The 21370-nt window shown below is 35.6% G+C and overlaps 1 protein-coding gene across 2 annotated transcripts in view; it reads right to left on the bottom strand.

Moving 5' to 3' along the window:
* The window catches only part of Irbp (Inverted repeat-binding protein), a 105133-nt gene that overhangs the window by 61823 nt on the left and 21940 nt on the right, over positions 1-21370 (bottom strand). For both annotated transcript variants that reach the window (XM_081735500.1, XM_081735499.1), the window contains exon 2: positions 19045-19225. In XM_081735500.1, coding sequence (XP_081591626.1) covers positions 19045-19215 — 171 coding nt within the window. In that variant the 5' untranslated portion in view covers positions 19216-19225. The remainder of the gene's footprint in view (positions 1-19044; positions 19226-21370) is intronic.

Here is a 21370-nt window from a genome sequence, read left to right as displayed (position 1 = left end):
AAAACTGTTGTAAAGGATGGCAATGACGTCACCTTCAATTATGAACACTTTTGCCCGAAAAGAGCTTAAGAATGCTGAAGAAAACAACTAAACCCGACCAAACCTGTAAAAACTTGAAAAGGTCCAAATGAGCCCAGGTGGACTTTTTTGTTTCATCTTCACATCATGGTTTAAATTAGGAATACAAATCGCTGAGTAAAGCAACGTTTAATAATAATAATAAATGTAAAACAGTTTCGCCAACTAACTGAAAATATTGACTTCATCAGACACGGTAAGTTACTGTTGAGTGATAGTAGGTTATAGTGTCTGATAAATATAAATTTTCAGTTAGTTGGCGAAACTGTTACACATTTATTATTTTTAAATAAACGTTATTTTGCTCAGTGATTTGTATTTATAGTTTAAGTTATTTAAGATAGCATAGGTAGTAAGACCCAATTAATCATGGCTTATGATGTGAAGCATAAAACCCTTTCTCACCGACAGAATCCTGTGATCTCTCTTACATCGATTACCACATCTTTTGATATCTTCATCACTTCTTGGCAAGGTGGTGTTGACAACTTCTTCGCATCGTAGTCTCCAGTCTTATCGTTATGAAACCTAGTCGTTGGTTGTGTGTTGGTAAAAATTAGTAGCTCTAGCCTGATAGTGCAGCTTTCATTCCTTTCACCACTGAAAGTCACACATTTCAAATAGACATTTCAGTCACACAAAAACCATCATAATAACTATCATCGTAGCATTGTATTTTTCGTTTGACTGATTAGTTTGATTTGGTTTGTTTAACACTCCTCTTCTGCGTGCACGTGATACCTACGTCTTAACGCTGGATAAAACATTAGCTCCCACCATGAATCGGAGCCCCACGCGACGTTGGTACCAAAGAGGGATATTTTTTCTTTCGATTTCGTTAGTAAGATTAGAAATAAGAGCAACCTTTTAAAATATATTTCAAAACGGATTGGCACCGTCGCATCAGATGATAATCCGCAACTCAAGAAGTTAAATGAAATATTGTTAATGGGTTCTAACGCGGAAAAAAAGAAAACCATTTAATGTCAGTATTTCATTCTACTGTTTATTTTAGAATGGTATGGCTTCGGTACATACTATGCCATAATTTACAAGTACTCGTGTTTCACGTCCCTAAACTTATACAATTTATTTGTGTTTAAAAATTAACCCTTCAATTTCTACCCAAACTTGTGGCTATGATTACACTTCTTAGTATGCTCTCAAAAAAGATGAAAAGTTAAAAATTCAACTACAATAATTTGCCATCGACTGGTTTAATAACAACCTTTTCTATTTCATTCACTGCATATCAGGTTTGTACTGAGAATGTAAAAACGATTTTGTATGATGTGAATGTGTCTCTTCCTCACATTCTATCTTTCTCTGGGTTCGAAAGAATACAAAACAGTTCACGTTATTATATTGTTTCCATTCTTATTGATATGAAACTGATATAAAGCGAATGTTATTCGATCCTGTGTCAAAACGTTCTGCGAATGTGTTGTTTCTCACTCTACTCATTCACCTACGGAGATAAATTAAAAGAATGTCCTTTATTTACTTTTTAAAATTTAATTTAATTTTTTTTATATTTATTTATCATTTCATTTTCAACCTGTCGCTTCGAGCATTAAGAGAAGGGTATTCCCGTTTGTTTCTAAATTAGCTTATGAAATCTTGATCACAGAAGTCAATATATGCTTGGCAAACAATTTAGACATTAGATTTAAACCAATAAATTAAACATTTTACTCCACTTGCATTCCTTATCCTGCTCGTTAACTGCACATAATCAATTTTCCTTTGCAAACGTGGTGCGAAAGGATCAAAATCTCTCGAAAGCATGTTTGCCAAGATACACTCCATTCAGGTAATCTTAATTTTCTATTTTACTTATAATTTATTATTACTTCCTAATATTTTTAGGGGATACTTTCCTACATTGAATGCTATCTATCATCTCCAATTACTAAATCACTCAACTTTAGACAAAGACGGAAGTTAAAATGTAATAAATCCGAGAAATCGTCAACTACTATATACCAGGGTTGATATGTTTAAAATAAAATGTATAAAACAAATGTTTAAAACATGTTTAACACGAGGGCTGTTGTTTTATTCAGTTTGTTTTAAACTTTTTAAACACACTTTTTTTTTCGCTGGTGGTTGGACATGTTTAAAACAACTAAAATATCAGATTGAAGAAGCTAATTTAATTTTCTAACAAACAACCCATCCTCCGCAGGATTTGTGAATGGAGTAAATTACAAGCAGAGTTACATTCTTATTACAACAGCGATTACTGAACGAAATTCTGCACAACAATGTGCGTATAACTAAACCAACAGAAATTCAAGTGAAGTATTTTAACATTTCTTAAAATCCAAGAATAACTAAGATTAAACACACTATTCTAAAATTCAAATTCACAAATTCAAAAATTCGGTATTTTTTCGTCACTATCATTTCAATATTTGACAAATACAATACAATACAACTGAAAGAAAAGAGCAGTGACTAACCTACAAGGAGCAAGTGACATATTTTAACTAAACAGTTTTCAAGATACATCTCTATCTGCAACATGGATAACTAACAATAATTAGTGTCTACGGGATAAAAACATAATTAACCTTTACACGATCGCCAGGGATTTTAACAAAATCGTAGACTCTTACGTTGGGGACTCTGGTGATCCTCTAGGTATCAATCAGAGAGTCATGATTCTTAAATCGTCGGAAAGCTTATAGACCACAGATTCTAACATAGAAACATTCATGCAATTCCCGCCATGTTCGTAGAAGAATAAGAAGAAACACAAAAAAATGAAAAAAAAATATGAAAAAAAAATGACTTTGTGAGGCTTGGCAACCCTTGCAGTCACCCTACGCTGACAAAATGATACTAATGTGTAGGCCAGGCAATTATGACAATAATACAAAAAGTGGTAGCCACTGTTGCAATACAAAGCGTAATGAAATCGTTTTATGTAGAAAAGATTCTTAAAAAAAATGTTATGATCAGAAAAAAATCATTGAATGATATTCTCTTCCCTCCCCGCCATAGTATCATGTTCATATGTAAATCATTTTTGCTACACACATCATGTATAGGAACAAGAATTGTTTCTAGACCAATTCAGTGCTTCTAGAACAATTCTTGTCTTATATGGAATCGTTCCGAAAATAAATGTAAATTAGCCAAATTTCACAAATTCCCCCCCCCCCCCTATAAGCAACAAATACACATGCAGGGGCAGGGCCGACCTTAGGTGGTGCGGGGCCCGATTGGGAACATTTTGCGGGGCTCCAGGTTTACAACTAACTTGCACCAAGGTCTTTAGAACCAATATATATATAGCAAAACCTGCCTTCAACGGATCCTTTATTAAATAGAAAACCGTCTTAAACGGAAATATTTCACGGTCCCGTGAATTTTGGAGCAAAAATCGTGTAAAAGTTTCCTCATTAAGCGGACAACGGAAAGCAAAATAAACCTTTAACGAAAAATTCTAAGTTCCGGACTACAGCGTTTAGAAAATTTTTAGACATCCTGTGAGGGGCAAACACTATACATCACATTGTCTGCGATAAATTCTTCGTTCTTTTGTCAAATCTTTTGGACAATTTGCCTTACAGAAAACGGACTCTGATTTACTTAGTGCAATATCTCAGGCTAAAGTGTGTGCAGAAAATCGAGCAGCCAAGGAGCAATGTATACAGAAAACCCTGCTTAACTAATGGTAAATATGATATTCTCCACATGGTGTGTGTAGCATATTTTGTGTACATTTTAATCTTTTGTGTATTAATTCGCACAAGAAGGAAGTGCTGCAATTGAACAAGTAACGTACAGAAATATATTTTCTCAATATGTCCGTTGTAAGCATGGTTTTTTTAAAGGAAAGGTCTAACTCCATTAAACGGAAACCTGACTTTAACGGAAATTTTTACGAGTCTCGCTCGATTCCGCTAAAGACAGGTTTCACTATATATATATATATATATATATATATATATATGGTGTTTCAAAACAACACCGACAACGTTTGAGAGGTGATTCCTGACACCAAGATAAGACAAAAAGTATACACCAATTTGGTGCAGAAATCCGTCATTTCGGAGTTATAGGCTGCCGAAAACATGGAAAACTGAACTTGAAAGGTCCATAGCTCCAATACTATGGTATCTACCGTAGTCGGGTCAAGACTTTACTTAGGAACTAGTATGTGCACTAGTCAAATATCCACGTTTCAGAATCCTGCGGTACTTCCGCAACAATTTTTATAGAGGTACTTGGTGAGTACTTCATATTATATGCCCGTAGCCAAACTCCCTCTAAAAAATTGTTGCGTGAGTACCGCAGGATTCTTAAACATCTGCTTTTAGATAGCGGAAGTCTACGGTAGGTCTCACAGTATTCGAGCTATAGACCTTTAGAGTTCATCTTTTCAGGTTTTCGGCAGCCTGTAACTCCAAACGGAAGTATTTGTGCACCCATGTTGGTCTATACTTTTTGTCTTATCTTAATGTCAGGAATCGCCTCCCAAACGTGGTCGGTGCTGCTTTGAAACACTATATATATATATATATATATATATATATATATATATATATGCGCTATCCCTGTTGGTCTAGTGGTTAGCGCGTGCGCCTGTGGTGTACATAGTCTCGAGCCCGATTCCAGGGTGGGAGAATACAAAATTTAATTTCATATTCACTCCCTTTCATTAATCATCCATCTACTTAAGAACAAATTCTGGGACGTCAAATAAAAGATATGTAATTTTCATTTCATTTTAAAAGTTTAATAGATATTTTGGAGTCAGAATGGATGGCAATCAAAATGTGTGCTTAAATAGTGCGTGAAAGTTAAGAGACTAAAAATATATAAGGTACATTTCAGTATAAAATTATTCATATGTATATTTATACTAATATACTAGCAATATTAGTATATCATATTTGAAAAGGACATAGTCATAATACTACTTATTTTAGTGACCCCCTCTCCGAAATTTTGAAGAGTTGTTAAAATAAAATCTAAATTTACTCAATTATTTTAGATTAATTACGGTACCAACAAATTTATTACAATTCAAAATTATTTGACATTCAACTAAAATAACAACAGGCATAAATGAGGAATGGAACAATAACTGCTAACAGAATAACAGAAAAATATAATAATTTGAATAAAATTGTAACAATTGCATTAAATAAATTTACGAAACAATTAAGTAAAAATAATTGTCAACAGGAAATATATTTCGATAGTCGAACCAAAGGAAGGGGTAGAAAACCACCTATCAACGGCATCATATATAATGTTACTGTCTGCTTTTCTACGCCATCCAATGATATTACACCTTATTTGTATAGTATGTCGTCCAGTTGTATAAATGTTCAGTGTTGTCCTTTGTGTTAGAGAAGAAATACCTCATCTAGTTCTTTTCCATGTGGTAAGGTGCCAAGAACCGACGACACGTTGTCACGTTGGATAGCAATAGATATGCGTTGAATTAGGAAAGATGTTGAACGAATATCTCCAGTAACGATAGAAATGCGTCTGCCTACTTCTCTAATAAAATCAAGGCTTGCAGATCCCCAAGCACCACTAGTCTCGATGGCAATTGGAACAAAAATAAATTTATCAAGGAGGTTGTTATATTTCCTTTGCTTTTTTACTTCTCTACGACTAGCAACAGCTCCAGCATTCATAACAGCTAAAGGGAGACTTGAATGGGCAAATGTATTTGAACACGTAAAGTCCCATACTAGTGATTTGCCTTTCAACCAAGGAATTAATGTCATGCCATCAGGTCGTTTATCATCTGAACTACATCATCCTGAAGGTTCACGTATGGAAGGAATTCCAGCTGTGGTAAGGGCTCGTAAAATGATATCATTCACAGAGGAATGTCTAGCGTGTCTACCCATGCTCTTCATGCATGAAAGGCCATGCAGGCCACGTTGGTTAACTTGATCCCCGCAAGCTGGACAGCGATGTGACTCACAAATATCTGCACCTAATCTTAAGGCGACAGAGATTCGAAATGCCTCATTAGTCATATGAAGACCTAATGGTGGGGAGGGTATTGCATTCAACCATGCCCCAGCATGTAGGAATGAGGCAGCACGAATCCTCCCCTCTGGAGCAATAACTGACTGTAAGAGAAGTTCATGAAAATGCGCTGCAATTGGTGTGTACCAAGATGCCTGAGAACCTATTTTGTTAATTTCTGGAAGATCTATATCTGTTAAATTTTTCCATTTGGTAGAGCCTCCTTGAACTGTGCCATCTGGGTCTAGGTGGTAACCTTGCAGAAGAAGAGCCTCGACTAAACGAAGAGATCCGTGGTAGGACGCTAAAAAGGAAGGAATCGCCATATCCACGGATCGTCGAATACCAAGACCCCCTAATCTCACAGGTAAGGATGCTTGAATCCAAGATACGTCGCTTAAGGAGCAGTTTAAAATTGACTCCAGACCCATTTTAAGGATATGATCGTATTTCTCCAGTAGTGGAGTCTCATTCCAAGATGGAAAGCATCGTAAGAAGCAGTTTAAACGAGGGATCGACAAACAGGCACGTAGAAGAAAGAAAGCTGCATGGACAGAAATCGAGGCGAGTCGAGACAAAAAATATTCTAACTTCGATATTTTGCTTAACAGGACATTGGTAAAAGCTTCCTTTGTGAGAGCGGCGCCTAGAAGACAAGCATCCTGGTTAGTTAGGAGACGTATTCCTGGGGCAGTTTCGTCATTTTTTTTAAAATAATAGGTCGAACTTGGCTTCGTCTGACCCAAGAAAACCAACTTCACACTTTGAAAATTTTAAAAATAGGCCAAGTGCAGATGCCTTCTCATTTATTTGTGCTAGAGTTGAAAGAACTACTTCAGGTTCATAAGCGATAGTTCCATCATCCAAATATCAAATGTTTAATTCAGTGTTGATTGATTTCACTAAGGAATGAATGGTTATAGCAAAAAGTGCTGGGCCCAGGGGATCGCCTTGTTGTACTCCTCTCTGGGATGAAATAGTGTCTTGACCTAAGAATAGATCACTGGGTTGAGCGTAACATTGGTAAACATATGGACAGATTGAAGAAAATTCATTCAACACTGTAGTGAGCATGGAGTCCCGGCGAAGCTCGTTAAATGCGTTGCGAAAATCCAGCTTTAAGATAGACTTAGGAGCATTGTGAATGGAGGAAAAATAAACCCGGGTTGCATGTACAGCTGTTTCGGCTCCGTTGGGAGTACAAACACCAAGTTGATGGGGAGACAAAAAGTTCTTAAAATGCTCCCGTGTTCTGAAGCATATAATTTTTGCTGATATTCTGCGCCAGACATTACCAACGGCAATAGGTCTAATTCCACCAGATTTCTTTTTTAGAGCAGTAAGTTTGGCTCCGAAAAACAATGGCCGAACTTCCAAGGAAACTTTTCCTGAAATAATTAAATTAAACAGATCGCATAATGATTTTAAGAGCTTTTCCTTCGATTCAAGTACTTGACAGGATAGGAGAACTTTGAAAATCGAAGGGCGAAGACCATCGAGACCTCCCGCGCTTCCAGATGGAAAGGAATTACTAGCTACCTTAACTTCATTAATCGAAACTCCTTCACAGTTGTTTGGGTCATCTGGAAAATTCGGTAAAGTAAATTCACCAGGATGGGCTGGATGCTTCTCCAATAGCGTCTCAAACACAGAAATGTCGGGGGCTGCAACAGTATCATCTGACATTAGTAGACGGACTGCTTCACGGATGTCACCATCTGCAAGTTTGTTTTGTACAATCTTAAGATTGGAAACATTCTGTTTTGGAAGAAGAGATTTCCTGATCTTTGTTGGATGCCAGGTTAAGGCGTCAATACCTACATCACACCAAAGACGAACTCTTTGTTTTACCCACGAGGTAAGATTTTTTATACATTTTCAGATTTTTTGGGAGCAGTTAGTGCAACTAATGGAAATAGAAACATGTTGATCCAATCTCTTTCGTCATTTGAAATGGTTAGTTGAAGTAACACATCGGCAAGTGCATCAGCAACTGCAGCTCGAGCACCTCGAGGGACACGTCTTAAAATATGTGTTGAAGATCTTAACGATATTAGTATTTTGCCCGAGTTAGACAACGTCAAATCCTGTGTGCCTTTATTGCGGTTAGACATGTTAGTTCTTTTAGTTTTATAATCAGGATAGCTATTATTATAGATATGACAACAATCTTCATCCCCATTTATAACCTGATGCTTTTTACCTATGTGTATATTATTTATTTTTACATACAGTTTTATTAATAAACTTTGTAGCACTGATGAAGAAATACAAAGCACTAATGAAAGAAATACATGTATATGATAATAAACATTACAAACACATCATTTACAAACTTATGTGTATATCGTTATTACATATTCATATACAGTGTGTTCCCGGAAAAGCCAACAAACTTCGCATATGTGTTGAGAATTTCAATACAAGAAAAAATCTGCAACTTTGATCGAAAACGCTTAATTACGAAGATAGGGTTAATAAAAGGGTAAGAGAAATGACCAGTTCCAATAATTACTTTTAATTAACTCTCTCTCCGTAATTAAATGCTACCGACCAAAGTCGCAGAAAAACATCTCTTGTATTGAGATCCTGAACACATGATAATTTTGTCAGTTTATCCCCGAAACACCCTGCATGTTTACTTATAAGCTTGATTAAGAAAAATGATTAATGGCAAAGACAGTTTCGAAACATTTTTCCGTTTCTATGATGTGGAGCCCTTTTTCAGCAGGAACTAACAGTAATCTCTCATCATGGATGAGTCCCATTTCCCTTCATAACATTTTTCCTTCTGCAAAATGTTCTGGTGAAAACGCTCACTATGTTCATTGCTTATAGCAGCTAATTTTTCAGAGAAATAACTGAAATAGAAATGCAGACAGTGAATGAATTTTAAAATATATATTTCACCTTTGAGTCTCGCTATTTTTCAAGAAGGTTCTGTACCACTATTTCATAGTTTTCTTCTCTAACAAGTAGACCTATCGATGTCGAATCTAGTTTCTTAAACAAACTTGGCAGAGATATGTGGAATATCAAGAAACGATGTAAGCAAAATTTAAAATGCTTCAGTTCATAGAGACGGCCGCAGTGGCCAAAAACCTGATTGATCAGAATAAGCAATAACAATGTGTTTCAAGTTTGAAAATTTCATTTTATTTGTAAACCGGGTAAAGGGATGAAAACCAAAAACACATTAACCGACACCGGGAGAAAGTAGACATCTATTTGAGGGTATGCTTATCATTGCCGCCGTCTTGAAGTCGGCCATCTAGTATCTTGCTCGAAGGGTCATATATTAAATTGGGCTAGAATTTTACTAGAAGTACAATGGTGAAGTCTATGCTTCCATAAGTTTTATTTGTAAGACATAATGAAATGAACACTCATATGAATTCGTTGGTTCAAAGATTTCTTAACAGCTGTATCTTTTTGAAAAGAATTCGTCAGGAAAACCTAATGTACGCTAGTGAGAACATCGTAGGTAGCTATGGTATGAAAGGTATAATTAGCTTGAAATCGTTGTCAACTACAGACAAAATGAAATGGTGATGAGACGAACACAAACTTTAAGGAACTGATGGAAGATGGATGACATATATTCCATTCGGTTATTCGAGTTAGAAGACAAATCTTCATAAGCAGCCACCTATTCAGTACGCACTAGTATGCATTCGGTTTTCTTAACTTGATTTAAAAAGAAAATACGTCCACGGAATTTTTTCAGAAGAGGCAGTTTGTAGTCTGGTTTTTGTATTTATAAAATATCTACTAGCTGAACCTGCGTTCTCCACACAGCGCATCATTCACATATGAGCACGAATCTTCTTGTCATTTTTCGCAACATCTGTACATGTTTCTTTACAGACAAAAATGAAAGACGTCTTGATAAAAAAAAAAAAAAATATCGGTAAGGGGTACCATAAAGGAGAGATTTTTTTCGATTTTTTCAATATCTCTCACCGCTTGCAAGATTTGAGCCTACTTCCGGTCGGAGTTTCTAATTTATGTATGATCAGCGTTTTCTTTCTTACTGCATGCAGTATATAATAAGCAAATACATTAAATACATATAATGTCAGTGATATATGCTGTTCATTGGGCAAAACACCCCTAGACTGGAGAAATGGTTATCCTTCGTTTTTCATTACCATTTGGCCATGAAACAAACGCCTGAGAGATACACAACCCCTATATGTAGTGTTGGAATATATAGCTCGTAGGATATGATGCTTTACTTTTTTAAAATGTCAACACTTCCAATGTACTCCTAAAAATGTAATAAAGAAATAACGGCATTATTTTTAAATATCCAATTAGAACTGAACGATCTACACACAATTTGCAATTTATCAGTGAAAACAGCATCTTTCTAGAGCTTATGGTTAACGAGAACTCACTGTCGAAACAATTGGCCACGAACATAAACTTTTCTAGCATTTTAATATATAGATAATAACAGAAAGGATATGCAAAGAAGTCGCATTGAGGCTGATTTACTTGATACTATCTCGGTATTCATGGTTGTATCACTTTTACTTAGTGGGGTGTTCAAACTAAAAGAGGGTGTGCACCGAGAATAATGATATACATTTTTAAACAAACTCAAAGAAAACAGCTTTTACGCCCAGGGGTGTGTGTAAGGAAATTTGAGGGAATGTTAAGAGTGTTGGGGGTGTGCAGAATACTCCCTGGACATACTATCTATTTTTACAATAGAAGTTGTAAACGTAAAAAAAAAAAAAAAAAAAAAGGAAAAAAAAACTATTGTAGCATTAAATTCAGAAAATATTTGCTTATACTCGGAAACCTAATGCAAACTATTCATTTACTTGTTAGTGTATGGCCATACCCTCTCTCGTGGACTCCATGGATGTACCTGTATTGCAATATGTTGATTGTACTTGACAATCGAGAATGACAGAGCCATCCTAGCGGTACCCTAGCCACTTGGCCAGGGGTCCCACGAGCAGAATGGCAAGTATTAAGTACATCTATTAGGAGCAAAGTTTCGTCATAGGGACCACAACACATTTGTTTGCTCTGAGGCCCAATATGCTGTTAAAACGACACTGGAGAGTAGAGCAGACGGCACTAACGCGGGGCCCAATTGAGTGCAATCGGTCCAATCGGCTTAAGGCCGGCCCTGATGTGGAGGACTACTTCATTGCTTCTCATACCAATTTTTATGGGTGTACCACAAAAGGGAAAGGTATAGTATCCCAAAACCTGATGAAAAAAAAAAAAACGAACTTCATCCTCTTCCCTAGGCCGTAGTACCCCCACGTACATAAAATGCATGCTGGCGGAAAGCTTCATCCCTCAGTAATTTGGTACCAAATCATCTTTCTAGCTTAATTAGGAGCTGAACTATTGATGTTTGTTTTAAAAATAAATGTAATTTACGTCAAAAAACAAATTCCAAACATTGATCAAATTTGCCCCCTCACCACTTCCCCCATATAAGCAAGAAGAACAAATACAAGATATTACCATATAGTGGTCTACTTCAATGCTTCACATACCAGTTTTTACGAGTGTAACCCCAAAGGGGGAATGGCCCCAAAAGAAACCTGTTCAAAAACACAACCTTTACCCTCCTCCTACTCTACCCCCGCCCTGGTACCCTCAGCATACATAAAATGCTCACCGGCGGAAAGCTGCATCCTTCAGGAATAAATTGGTACCAAAATCATCTTCCTACCTTTATTAGGGGCTGAGCTATTGAGGTTTAAAGCCCCAGACAACCAATAGAACGTAACACAGAGAAACTAAACTACACATTCCATGAACGGAGATCGGGAAACTTCAGACGGAACTGAACATTTGGGCGGATCGAAATTAGGGAAATTCCCGAAGTTTGATGTAGCGGTTAGATGGCAAGTAATATTTGTAACCGCGTAAAAACATAATATATATATATATATATATATATATATATATATATATATATATATATATGTCTATTTAGGTTATTGTTTTAAACAAAATAAACATTTTAAATGTTTTTTTGTTTAAAACAAAGTAATTTGTTTTAAACATTAAAAAAGTTTAAAAAAATGTTTTACACAAAAAACGTTCTTTCTGTTTTTTAAATAAAACGTTTCTTTTTACAACCTTGCAATATGGGGCTTTTTTCCTGCGCATGCGTGTACATAACTGTATTTGTTATGCAATAATTGTCTCACGGAATTGCACGTACCGAGATTCAGAGCGGGTCGAAATTTGGATGGTCTCAATGGACTCAATCCATATCAAGTGGCCAACAATGGTCGCTCGAACATTTTTAAAACAAATTATATTTCATATGCACTTATCTTAATATGTTAGTAGTTCAACATTATTTAAATTTTATTACTTCTGGTTTTCACATGACAGTCATTTTTATTTTAGAATGCGCGCTGATTTTTGCATTTGAAAGGGTTGCGTCAACTTATATTACGCAGAATTGGTTAACCCTAGGTCGGTGGACAAAAATCACAAAGAAACAACGCAAATATTATGACAAGCACATTTAGTAAAATGTGTATTCTAAGAGGTCCAAAGCCCTCTAAATATTTGACATCGAAAATGGCATATTTGCAGTTTTGAAAGACTTATTTGAAGCTTAATTTTTTGAGAGTTTGTAGCTTCGAAAATATGCTTTATTGAAAACAAAATGCAACCCTGAGATTTGCTCTTTTTTCAAATTACTTTTTTTGAAAAAATCCAAATTTCGATGCCTTGTATCTTTGTTGGAACTAAATTTAAAAATCTGAAATTTTCACAGATAAACTCTCTACTATGTATTACACTGCTGTATAAATTTCATCTTTGATATATATCTATAAGTCACTTTACAGGATCTTAAAAGTCACACAAAAATCCCATGTTTAGCATGTACTTATAATTAGCGTAATTAATTTATCATCACATGAATTAGTTAATTTATATTAAAGTCACTTCAGGTACAATTATATTATGTCATATAAGAGATATAGTCAACAAAATGTGTGCATGTTCAGACTTGTTACAAATATTACAGGTTCAACAGCAATACAGATGGAATGCTGCAGTTGAGCATACGCTTTTGTTCAGTGTGGTTTTGTGTGAAGTTTTATGTGATTCACAAATATAGAAACTCAGTGTTCTACTGGAATTCTATGTATCAAAAGATAAGTGCCATAACAGTGTCTATGGTGTTGTGTCTATGATAATTCCACCATTAAATAGCTATTCTGGAAAGGACCAATTTTTGTTCATTAGTAGAGTTGGCTCTGAAGTAACAACGCTTTGTAAGTACCATGACATCATTTTTTAAAATTAAATTCAGCTATATATACTCTTGGATGTGTTCTCATCCACTTCAGCAACACAAAAAACGTGTAACAAAAGGATTCAGACATATAACAGCTGAACATTTATTAAAGGAAAGAAATATTGAAAATGCTTAACTTAGGCCTATTTCTGGAAGTCATTTTGTCCTACATGTTACACCAAGATCTTTGTTCTCAAAAAGGAAGAAACAGCAGAGGACGTACACGATACAGAATTATGTGAGCCATCAGAGGTTCTCAATAAAATTGATTCTGCATGTTCCATCTTCTCCTGCTAAACAAATAAGAAAATTACGCTCAGAGAAAATGAGTTGGCTATTTGAAGAAAGAAAGGAAAAACGGTTTCAAGAACAATTATGAAAAATTTGGAATTGTCATTTGCGATTATTTAGTATGCGAGCTACTTCATATGTAAATATATATATATATATATATATATATATATATATAATAAATCTTCGTTTAGATCAAATTGTAACGATAACTACACATGTTGTGCGATTTTTAAGGTCCTGTAACTTGACTTGTAGATACAGCAGTATAACACACAGTACAGGGTTTACCTGTAAGAATTTCAGATTTTTAAACGTTATTCCAACAAAGATACAAGGCATCGAAGTTTGGAGTTTTTCAAGATTTTCAATTTTTCAAAAATTGAAATTTGAAAAGGGAGAAAATCTCATGATTTTTTTTTTCCAATAAAGCACATTTCGGTAGTTACAAACCCTCAAAAAATAAACTTTGAGATTACATTCCTTCTTTGGATAACAAGCCTTTCAAAACTGCAAATTTCCCATTTTCGATGTCAAATGCTTAGAGGGCTTTGGACCCCTTAGGACACACTTTTCATTAAATGTACCAGAAATAATATTTAGGTTGTTTCTAAATAAAATGGTGTTTGTTTCATCAACCTAAGGTTGACAAATTCCGAGTAATATAAGTTAACGCAAACCCTTACACACACACACACACACATATACAAAAAAAGCATTGTAAAACAAAAATGGCTGCCACGTGGAAACCAAAAGCAATAAAATTTAAGTAATGTTAATTTTGAACTACCAACATGTTAAGGTCACTGTACAAGAAAGAAAGAAAAAAAGTGGTCAAGCAACCAATTATTTTTTTTCTGGATCATTTGAAATGGATTGACCCTATGGCCAAACACCAACCCCAAAAGTACAAGTATGTGGCTAATTTTTTGTTGAAGAACTGAGCGCATGAATAGGCAGTAGGAGACGCAGTTTCGAGTCTTCGCACAGTTGTAGTGTTTAGCTAATTGAGATTCATAAGAAAGCAACATAAATTCACTTAGTAGTATTCTTTTTCAATATTTTTCTTGCTGATAATTTCAATGGCTTATAATTAGTCATCTTTATCCTTACCAAGTTGGTTTATTTAAAATTTCAGTTTGGTCGTTAAAACAGCTCACTATCTGGCAATACCAATAAAATGATAAAACAAAAGCAAAACACTGATGATACGGAAAGAACAAAACTTCAAGATCAAAATTAGTGTAAAAAATAGATCTTCAGTTAAATAGTAGTATTTTACTGTCGTATAAATTTACTCACACGGGTTATAACAACTTGAGAAAAACCTTACTTTAACAAATCAGTTTTTTCTAAAACCATGTAAAGGACTATCTGTGCATCTAACTAACTAAATAAAACTAACTCTATGGCCTATGAAACCAGGAGAGTCAATGTCGTGTTTACAAAATCTCTTCATTAACTTCTGTCCTTAACTAACTGGATCCGGTTTCTACTTTGTATTCCTCTTCCTGCGAGATTCATCTTAATATTGTCCTCCCACCTGCGCCTAGGTTTTCCTAATGGTCGTTTTCCAATCGAATTTCCAGTTAAGACTGAAAGCGTTCCTACATTCTTCCATTCTAGCTGTATGACCTGCCCACCTGAACCTTCTAGACTTCATGACTCTAACAATGTTTCGTAAACGGTATAAACTATGCAGTTCCTCGTTACGAAGTTTTCCTCATTTCTCATTCTTGTTCCTCTTTGGTCTAAATATTGGTCTCAGGAATTTATTTTTGAATACTTTCAGTCTGCGTTCTTTCCTTAAAGTAAGCGACCATGTTTTGCAACCATTACAGCACAATAGGCATGATCATAATTTTTCCTCGACAGAATTCACGACGACAAGAGATTTTGAACTTAATAATAACACGAATTCCCTGTTTTCAGTCGACATTTAATTCTTCGTGGATTGGTCTGTTACTATTGATCCGAGATATCTGAAAGTATCTACTTTGTCGAAAGCATTATTTGATATTTTCACGCATCCATAATTTGCAGTATTTCAATGTACTTATTTTTCTCTGCATTTACCTCTAACCCATGTCTCTGCCTACGTTTAATAAGACCTCTGCATTGCTTTCTATTGTTTTCCTATCATCTTCTATTATATTTACATTATGAGCATACGCCATAACCTGGTGACCACCATTCAGCTAGGCTCTGGTTGCTGTCTTTTATGTTCCTTATAGCATAGTCCAGAACAAAGTTGAATAATAACGGCGACCACGATCTTCTTGTTTTAGGCCATTCTCGACGTGAAAGCTCGTGGACAAGAATTTTTATACTCGTACGTTACTTTGGGATTCATTTAAACACATCTTAATTAATCTATTGTGCGACTATGCAATGAAATATATGAAAGAGGAGAATGGCCAAAAGACTTTCTGAAAACGATCATGATACCGATGGCTAAGAAATCGAACCCAAAGAGATGTGAGGATTATAGAACTATTAGTCTCATATCTCGTGCAGCTAAAATTCTGCTCCGAATACTGAACAGAAGGTTATATGGGGGAAAAAATAAAGATGTTGAGGAGAAGCAGTTCGGGTTCAGAAGAGGCAAGGGCACAAGAGATACTATTGGACTATTAAGGGCGATCGGTGAAAGATTTATAGAAAAACGGAAAGAGGTGTATGTTGTATTTATTAATCTAGAAAAGGCTTTTGACCGCGTGAATTGGAAATTGTTGTTGGGAGTTCTAACAAAGATAGGGTTGGAATAGAAAGATGGAAGACTCATAAGAAACTTATACATGAACCAACAAGTAAGTGTTAGGATAGGGGAAGAACTGACGGAAGAGAGTGCAATTGGAAGGGGATTCGACAAGGATGCTGCCTCTCGCCAACACTATTTAATGTCTATCTAGAAGAGATAATGAAAAAGAGCCTACATGATGATGATGGCATTTCGGTAGGAGGTAGAGTGATTAGATGCATAAGATTTGCAGACGATATGGGGCTTGTTGCTGAATCTGAAAAGAAATCAATAAAATGTTAGAAAAAATGAGAAAGGGCTTTGAAGAATATGGGATGAAAATAAATGTTAGAAAGACAAAAGCTATGGTGATTGGAACGAAGGGGTCTGTGTCAAATATAAAAGTAGGAGGGGAGAAAATAGAACAAGTGAATAGTTTTCGATATCTGGATAGTATTCTTAGTAATAACATGAAATGCGAACGTGAAATAAAAGCAAGGATAGGAATGGCGAAAGAAGCCTTTAGGAGGAAGAAAAGTCTGTTTTGTGGGACCTTGAATAAAGAGTTGAAAAAAAGACTCATAAAATGCTTCGTGTGGAGTGTTGTACTGTATGGGGTGGAAACGTGGACATTACGTAGAGGTGACGAAAATCGACTGGAAGCCTTCGAAATGTGGGTGTGGAGAAGAATGGAAAGAATTAGTTGGGTCGAGCGGAAAACGAATGAGAGAGTGTTAGAAATGGTGGGTGAGAAAAGAACACTTTTAGACATTATTAGGAAGAGGAAAAGAAACTAGTTGGGACATTGCCTAAGAAGAGATTGTATCATGAGGGACGTCCTAGAGGGTATGGTGGCGGGAAAGAGAGAGGGGGCGAAGGAGACTACAATTAATGGATGATATTAAAACAGAAAGGTCGTACGCGAAGACGAAAAGGTTAGCGGAGGACCGTGGAGCATGGAAGCTTCTCAGCTGCGGCAAGTGACCTGCCAATAAAGGCAGAATACCTATGATGATGATGATGATGATGATAATTAATCTAACTAGCTCTTCCGGTATTACAAATTCTGTAAGAATGTTATACAATATTTCCCTCCTAACCGATCGTAGGCTTTTTTAAAATCAATAAATAATGGTATTATATTCCCATTTCTTTTCAAGTATTTGTCGAATGGTAAATATCTGGTTGATAGTTGATCGACTTTGCCTAAATCTGCACTGATAATCTTAAATAATTTCATCCGCGTATGGGGTCATCTTGCTAGAATATTTGAGAGGATTTTAGAGGATGTTGACAGAAGAGAAATGCCTCGATAATTATTACGATCAGTTTTATCGCCTTTCTTGTGAATTGGAACAATGATTGATTCTTTTCACTCTTGTGACAATTCCTGCTTGTTCCAGGTAAGGAGAATGAGTTTCTTCCATAATTTTCACCATTTTCCTCCTCCATTTCAAGTTACCTCAGCTGGAATTTCGTCTACACTCGGAGATTTGTGTTTCTTTAATTTTTAAATAGTGATTACTATTTCTGTTCAGTTAGGTTCTGAGTATATGGTTCTGCTGTATGCATTTCAGTTTCTCTACGAACATTAGTTTTTGTCTGTGTGTTAAGTAAATCGTCAAAGAAATCTCTCCATTTATTCAAAATGCTATCTGTATAGTGACAATTGTTCCGTCGGCTTTCTTTAATATATAAGTGCGAGGTTGATAGCCTTTCTTAAAGTCGTTGATACCCTTATCATATCCCGAATGTTTTTGTTTTTACTATTATCTTCAAGTTAATTAATTTTAGCTTTCAACAAATCGCTTTTCTTTGTTTTCATAGTTTTGGAAGTTTCTCGCCTGATGTCAACAAAATTTTGTGTAGTTATATCGTTCGGAATTTGTAACCATCGCAGTTTTGCCTGTTTTCTCTTCTCCGCTAGTTGAATGCATTCCTGGTCGAACCATGGTTTGTTTCTATGAATTTCCGCGTGGCCCATTTTTAATTTTACTGAAATTTTAATGCTACCCTTAATTTAAAACCAAGCATCTTCAACACCAGTGTACTAAAACCCGAGAATCTATTCGACACTTCAATCTGGTATTCCTCTCTCAACTGATTCTCCTCTGGTTTCTTTAAATTAAACTTCTCAGTTTCAGCTGAACGTTTCCTTTATTCAACAATAATCTCTCTTATTATTGCTGCCACCAGGTAGTGATCAGTGTCACACTCAGGTCCTTTGAACGACCGAGCATCAATTATGCTACACCGTCTTCTTCTATTTATTAAAATATGATCTCCTTGAGTATGCGATTTACAAGTTTAATTCAAATCAGCACTCAAATTATTGTAGTCTTCATGAGAAGAGAATAAAGAATTTTAAAGTATTCAATTTCCAGAATCCACACGAATTTTATAATAAAGACTAATAATTATATGAACTATGTAGTTGTACGCAAATAAAACTATTTTAAAAAAAGTTAAAATAGTAAATTGCATACAATAACAATGTAAGCAATATAACTGACACCAGCATTAATTTAGATGTATGTCAATATTAAAATAAAGACGTTTCATCTCTCAAACTCTAACTTGTAATTCAACCGAATTTCCTTAATCAATATAAATTGACAAGACATACACGTACCTTAAGCGCCATTCTGAAAGGGGTTTCACTCAGACCATCTTCCTGAAACATAGGTTCTGTAGAATCAATCAGAAAGATGATTCCGTGCTTTCCTCCCCAAGGAGTCTTTTGTTCCTCATTTTCTTCGGATTCTTCTTCGTCCTCTGCATTCATCCAAGCTGGAGTAGACATTATGAATTGTCTGAAGTATAAATAAATAAATAAATAAAAAGATTACCATGTCAATTCATTTTAACCTTTTTCCAAATACAACAGTGTTACAAAATTGTTTTAAATCACGTAATTGTGAGAACTTGTAATTATAACCACCAAAAACTGTTCTTGTAATGTTACAGCAGCAAAGGAAAGCATTCAAAATAAGGCTTTTCGAAAGAAGTCAAATTTTCCGTTTCTTGTAACTCCTATTCATTCGAAATACCGGTATAGCATATCATGATCATAGTATTCGACGATAAGGTACAATGTCCGTCTAACTTGCGTTGTTACTGATGTAAAGACTTCCAAAATTTAGATTCTTATGGTATTGCAGCACTGAATAATAAATGTAATATTCGAAGTCTTCGTTTGATATCGAGATTTGAAATATGAAATACCCTGACGTAAAAAGAATGTAACTTTATTGTGGGTTGGCTACATTGCTCACCTGGTGGTATTGCAGACTTTGCTGGGAGAACCATTCTATGTCAAATCAACACAATTTTCAAACAAATTCTACCTTTCCTTGCCAAATTTTGATGATGTTTGGTGCAGTTGTTTGCACCAGTAGAAAATAATAAACCCTAAAACTTCACGTTGATATTGGTTTCAAAATTAAAGGTTTCCAAAGTTCTCAAGATTTACCAAAAATCGCGTGAGTGAGATTTGCTTGATTGGCATTTGCGAATGACCTAAAGAACCCAGAACTAGAACGTTTGTTACTATGTCATTACAAAGCTGGTCAAAAGAGCTTTCAGATGGCATAATAACACTATAGAATATTTTTTCTAAATAATATTTTCGAAAAAAAAATCAAAGTTTTGAATTTGACTTTCTCAAAAAGACATATTCCAAAATTCCTAAAAAAAAAAAAAAAAAAAAAAAAATGTATAAAAACATACTCGGACTGATATCCCCAAAGCACAGCAATCAGCACAGGATCGTCTGTTACAAAAATTTCCACTTCAAATGTGGAGTGGAAATTGCGTTAATTTAGGTTTCTGTGGTAAAAGTGATGGAAATAATTACTTTTATGCTCTTCCAGAAATTCCAACAAGTACGCAAGTGCTTGAAAAACATGGTGGGTTACCTTACTGTGAAGCATTACTCATGTCTTGTACGTGGAAGTAGAACTCAACCTGGCAATTCATACAGATGCATGTACACAGACATGTTCAGACATGTATCGAACAATTGGCACCGAAGTACTGAAAACTGATTCTGGCATTGAAGATGAATGGCATTTTGCTGCAACAGCTCATGGAAATAGATCTTGTAATGGGGTTGGTGGCATAATCCAGAGGTTGGCAGCCCGAGCAAGTTTGCCACACCCAAATACTAGCATTTTTCCAAACAAGAATTCCTCGACTGGAAAGTAGCAAACTCAACTGGAATGCATTTTATATTTATGTATCAAGAAGAGTTCACTGAGTAAGCAATATTGCCATTAGATTGCTTCAACAAAGCACAGACTCTTCCTGGGACAAAGCAATTTCTCGCATTTCTTCCGGCAGCTTTAGATACTCTCAAACTTTTCGTCAAAGTACACCCGGTTTCAAAAAGAATATACATATTTCGAATGCACATATTTATTAAACTTTAAAACATACAAATATTAAATTTTACACACATATTTACGAACCTCTCAAGTTCAGATTACAGTTCAAAGTTCAAATTACAGATGTTCAATATTTCCTCCATCAGCAACAGGAACAATATCACATCGATACTCAAATTCCTCCAATACTCGGGCAAGCATGTCCTGCGTCACTTATGTTATGGCAGTACGGATCCGGTTCTTCAACTCTTCCAGGTTCTGTGGGAGTGGTGGTACATAAACGTTGTCTTTAACGAAACCCCAAAGAAAGAAGTCACAGGGTGTTAAATCCGGGGACCATCGAGACCTGCTGAGACACGCTAAGTCGCCAGCTCCTTGACGACCAATCCAACGGTTCGGTAGAGTTTCATTCAGATATTCACGCAAATGGCGGCTCCAGTGAGTGGGTGCCCCGTCTTGTTGAAAAATGAAGTTGTCTTCGTGCAGCCTCGGAAACAACTAGTTTTGTAACATAGCGAGATACTGCTGACTGTTAACCGTGTTTTCATTAAAGAAGAATGGGCCGTAAACAGA

The sequence above is a fragment of the Thermobia domestica genome, chromosome 13, assembly GCF_964235325.1.
Source record: "Thermobia domestica chromosome 13, izTheDome1.hap1.1, whole genome shotgun sequence".
Taxonomy (NCBI): Eukaryota; Metazoa; Arthropoda; class Insecta; order Zygentoma; family Lepismatidae; genus Thermobia; species Thermobia domestica.
Note: the sequence above shows the minus strand (reverse complement) of the source record. Positions and strands in the feature narration are given on the sequence as shown.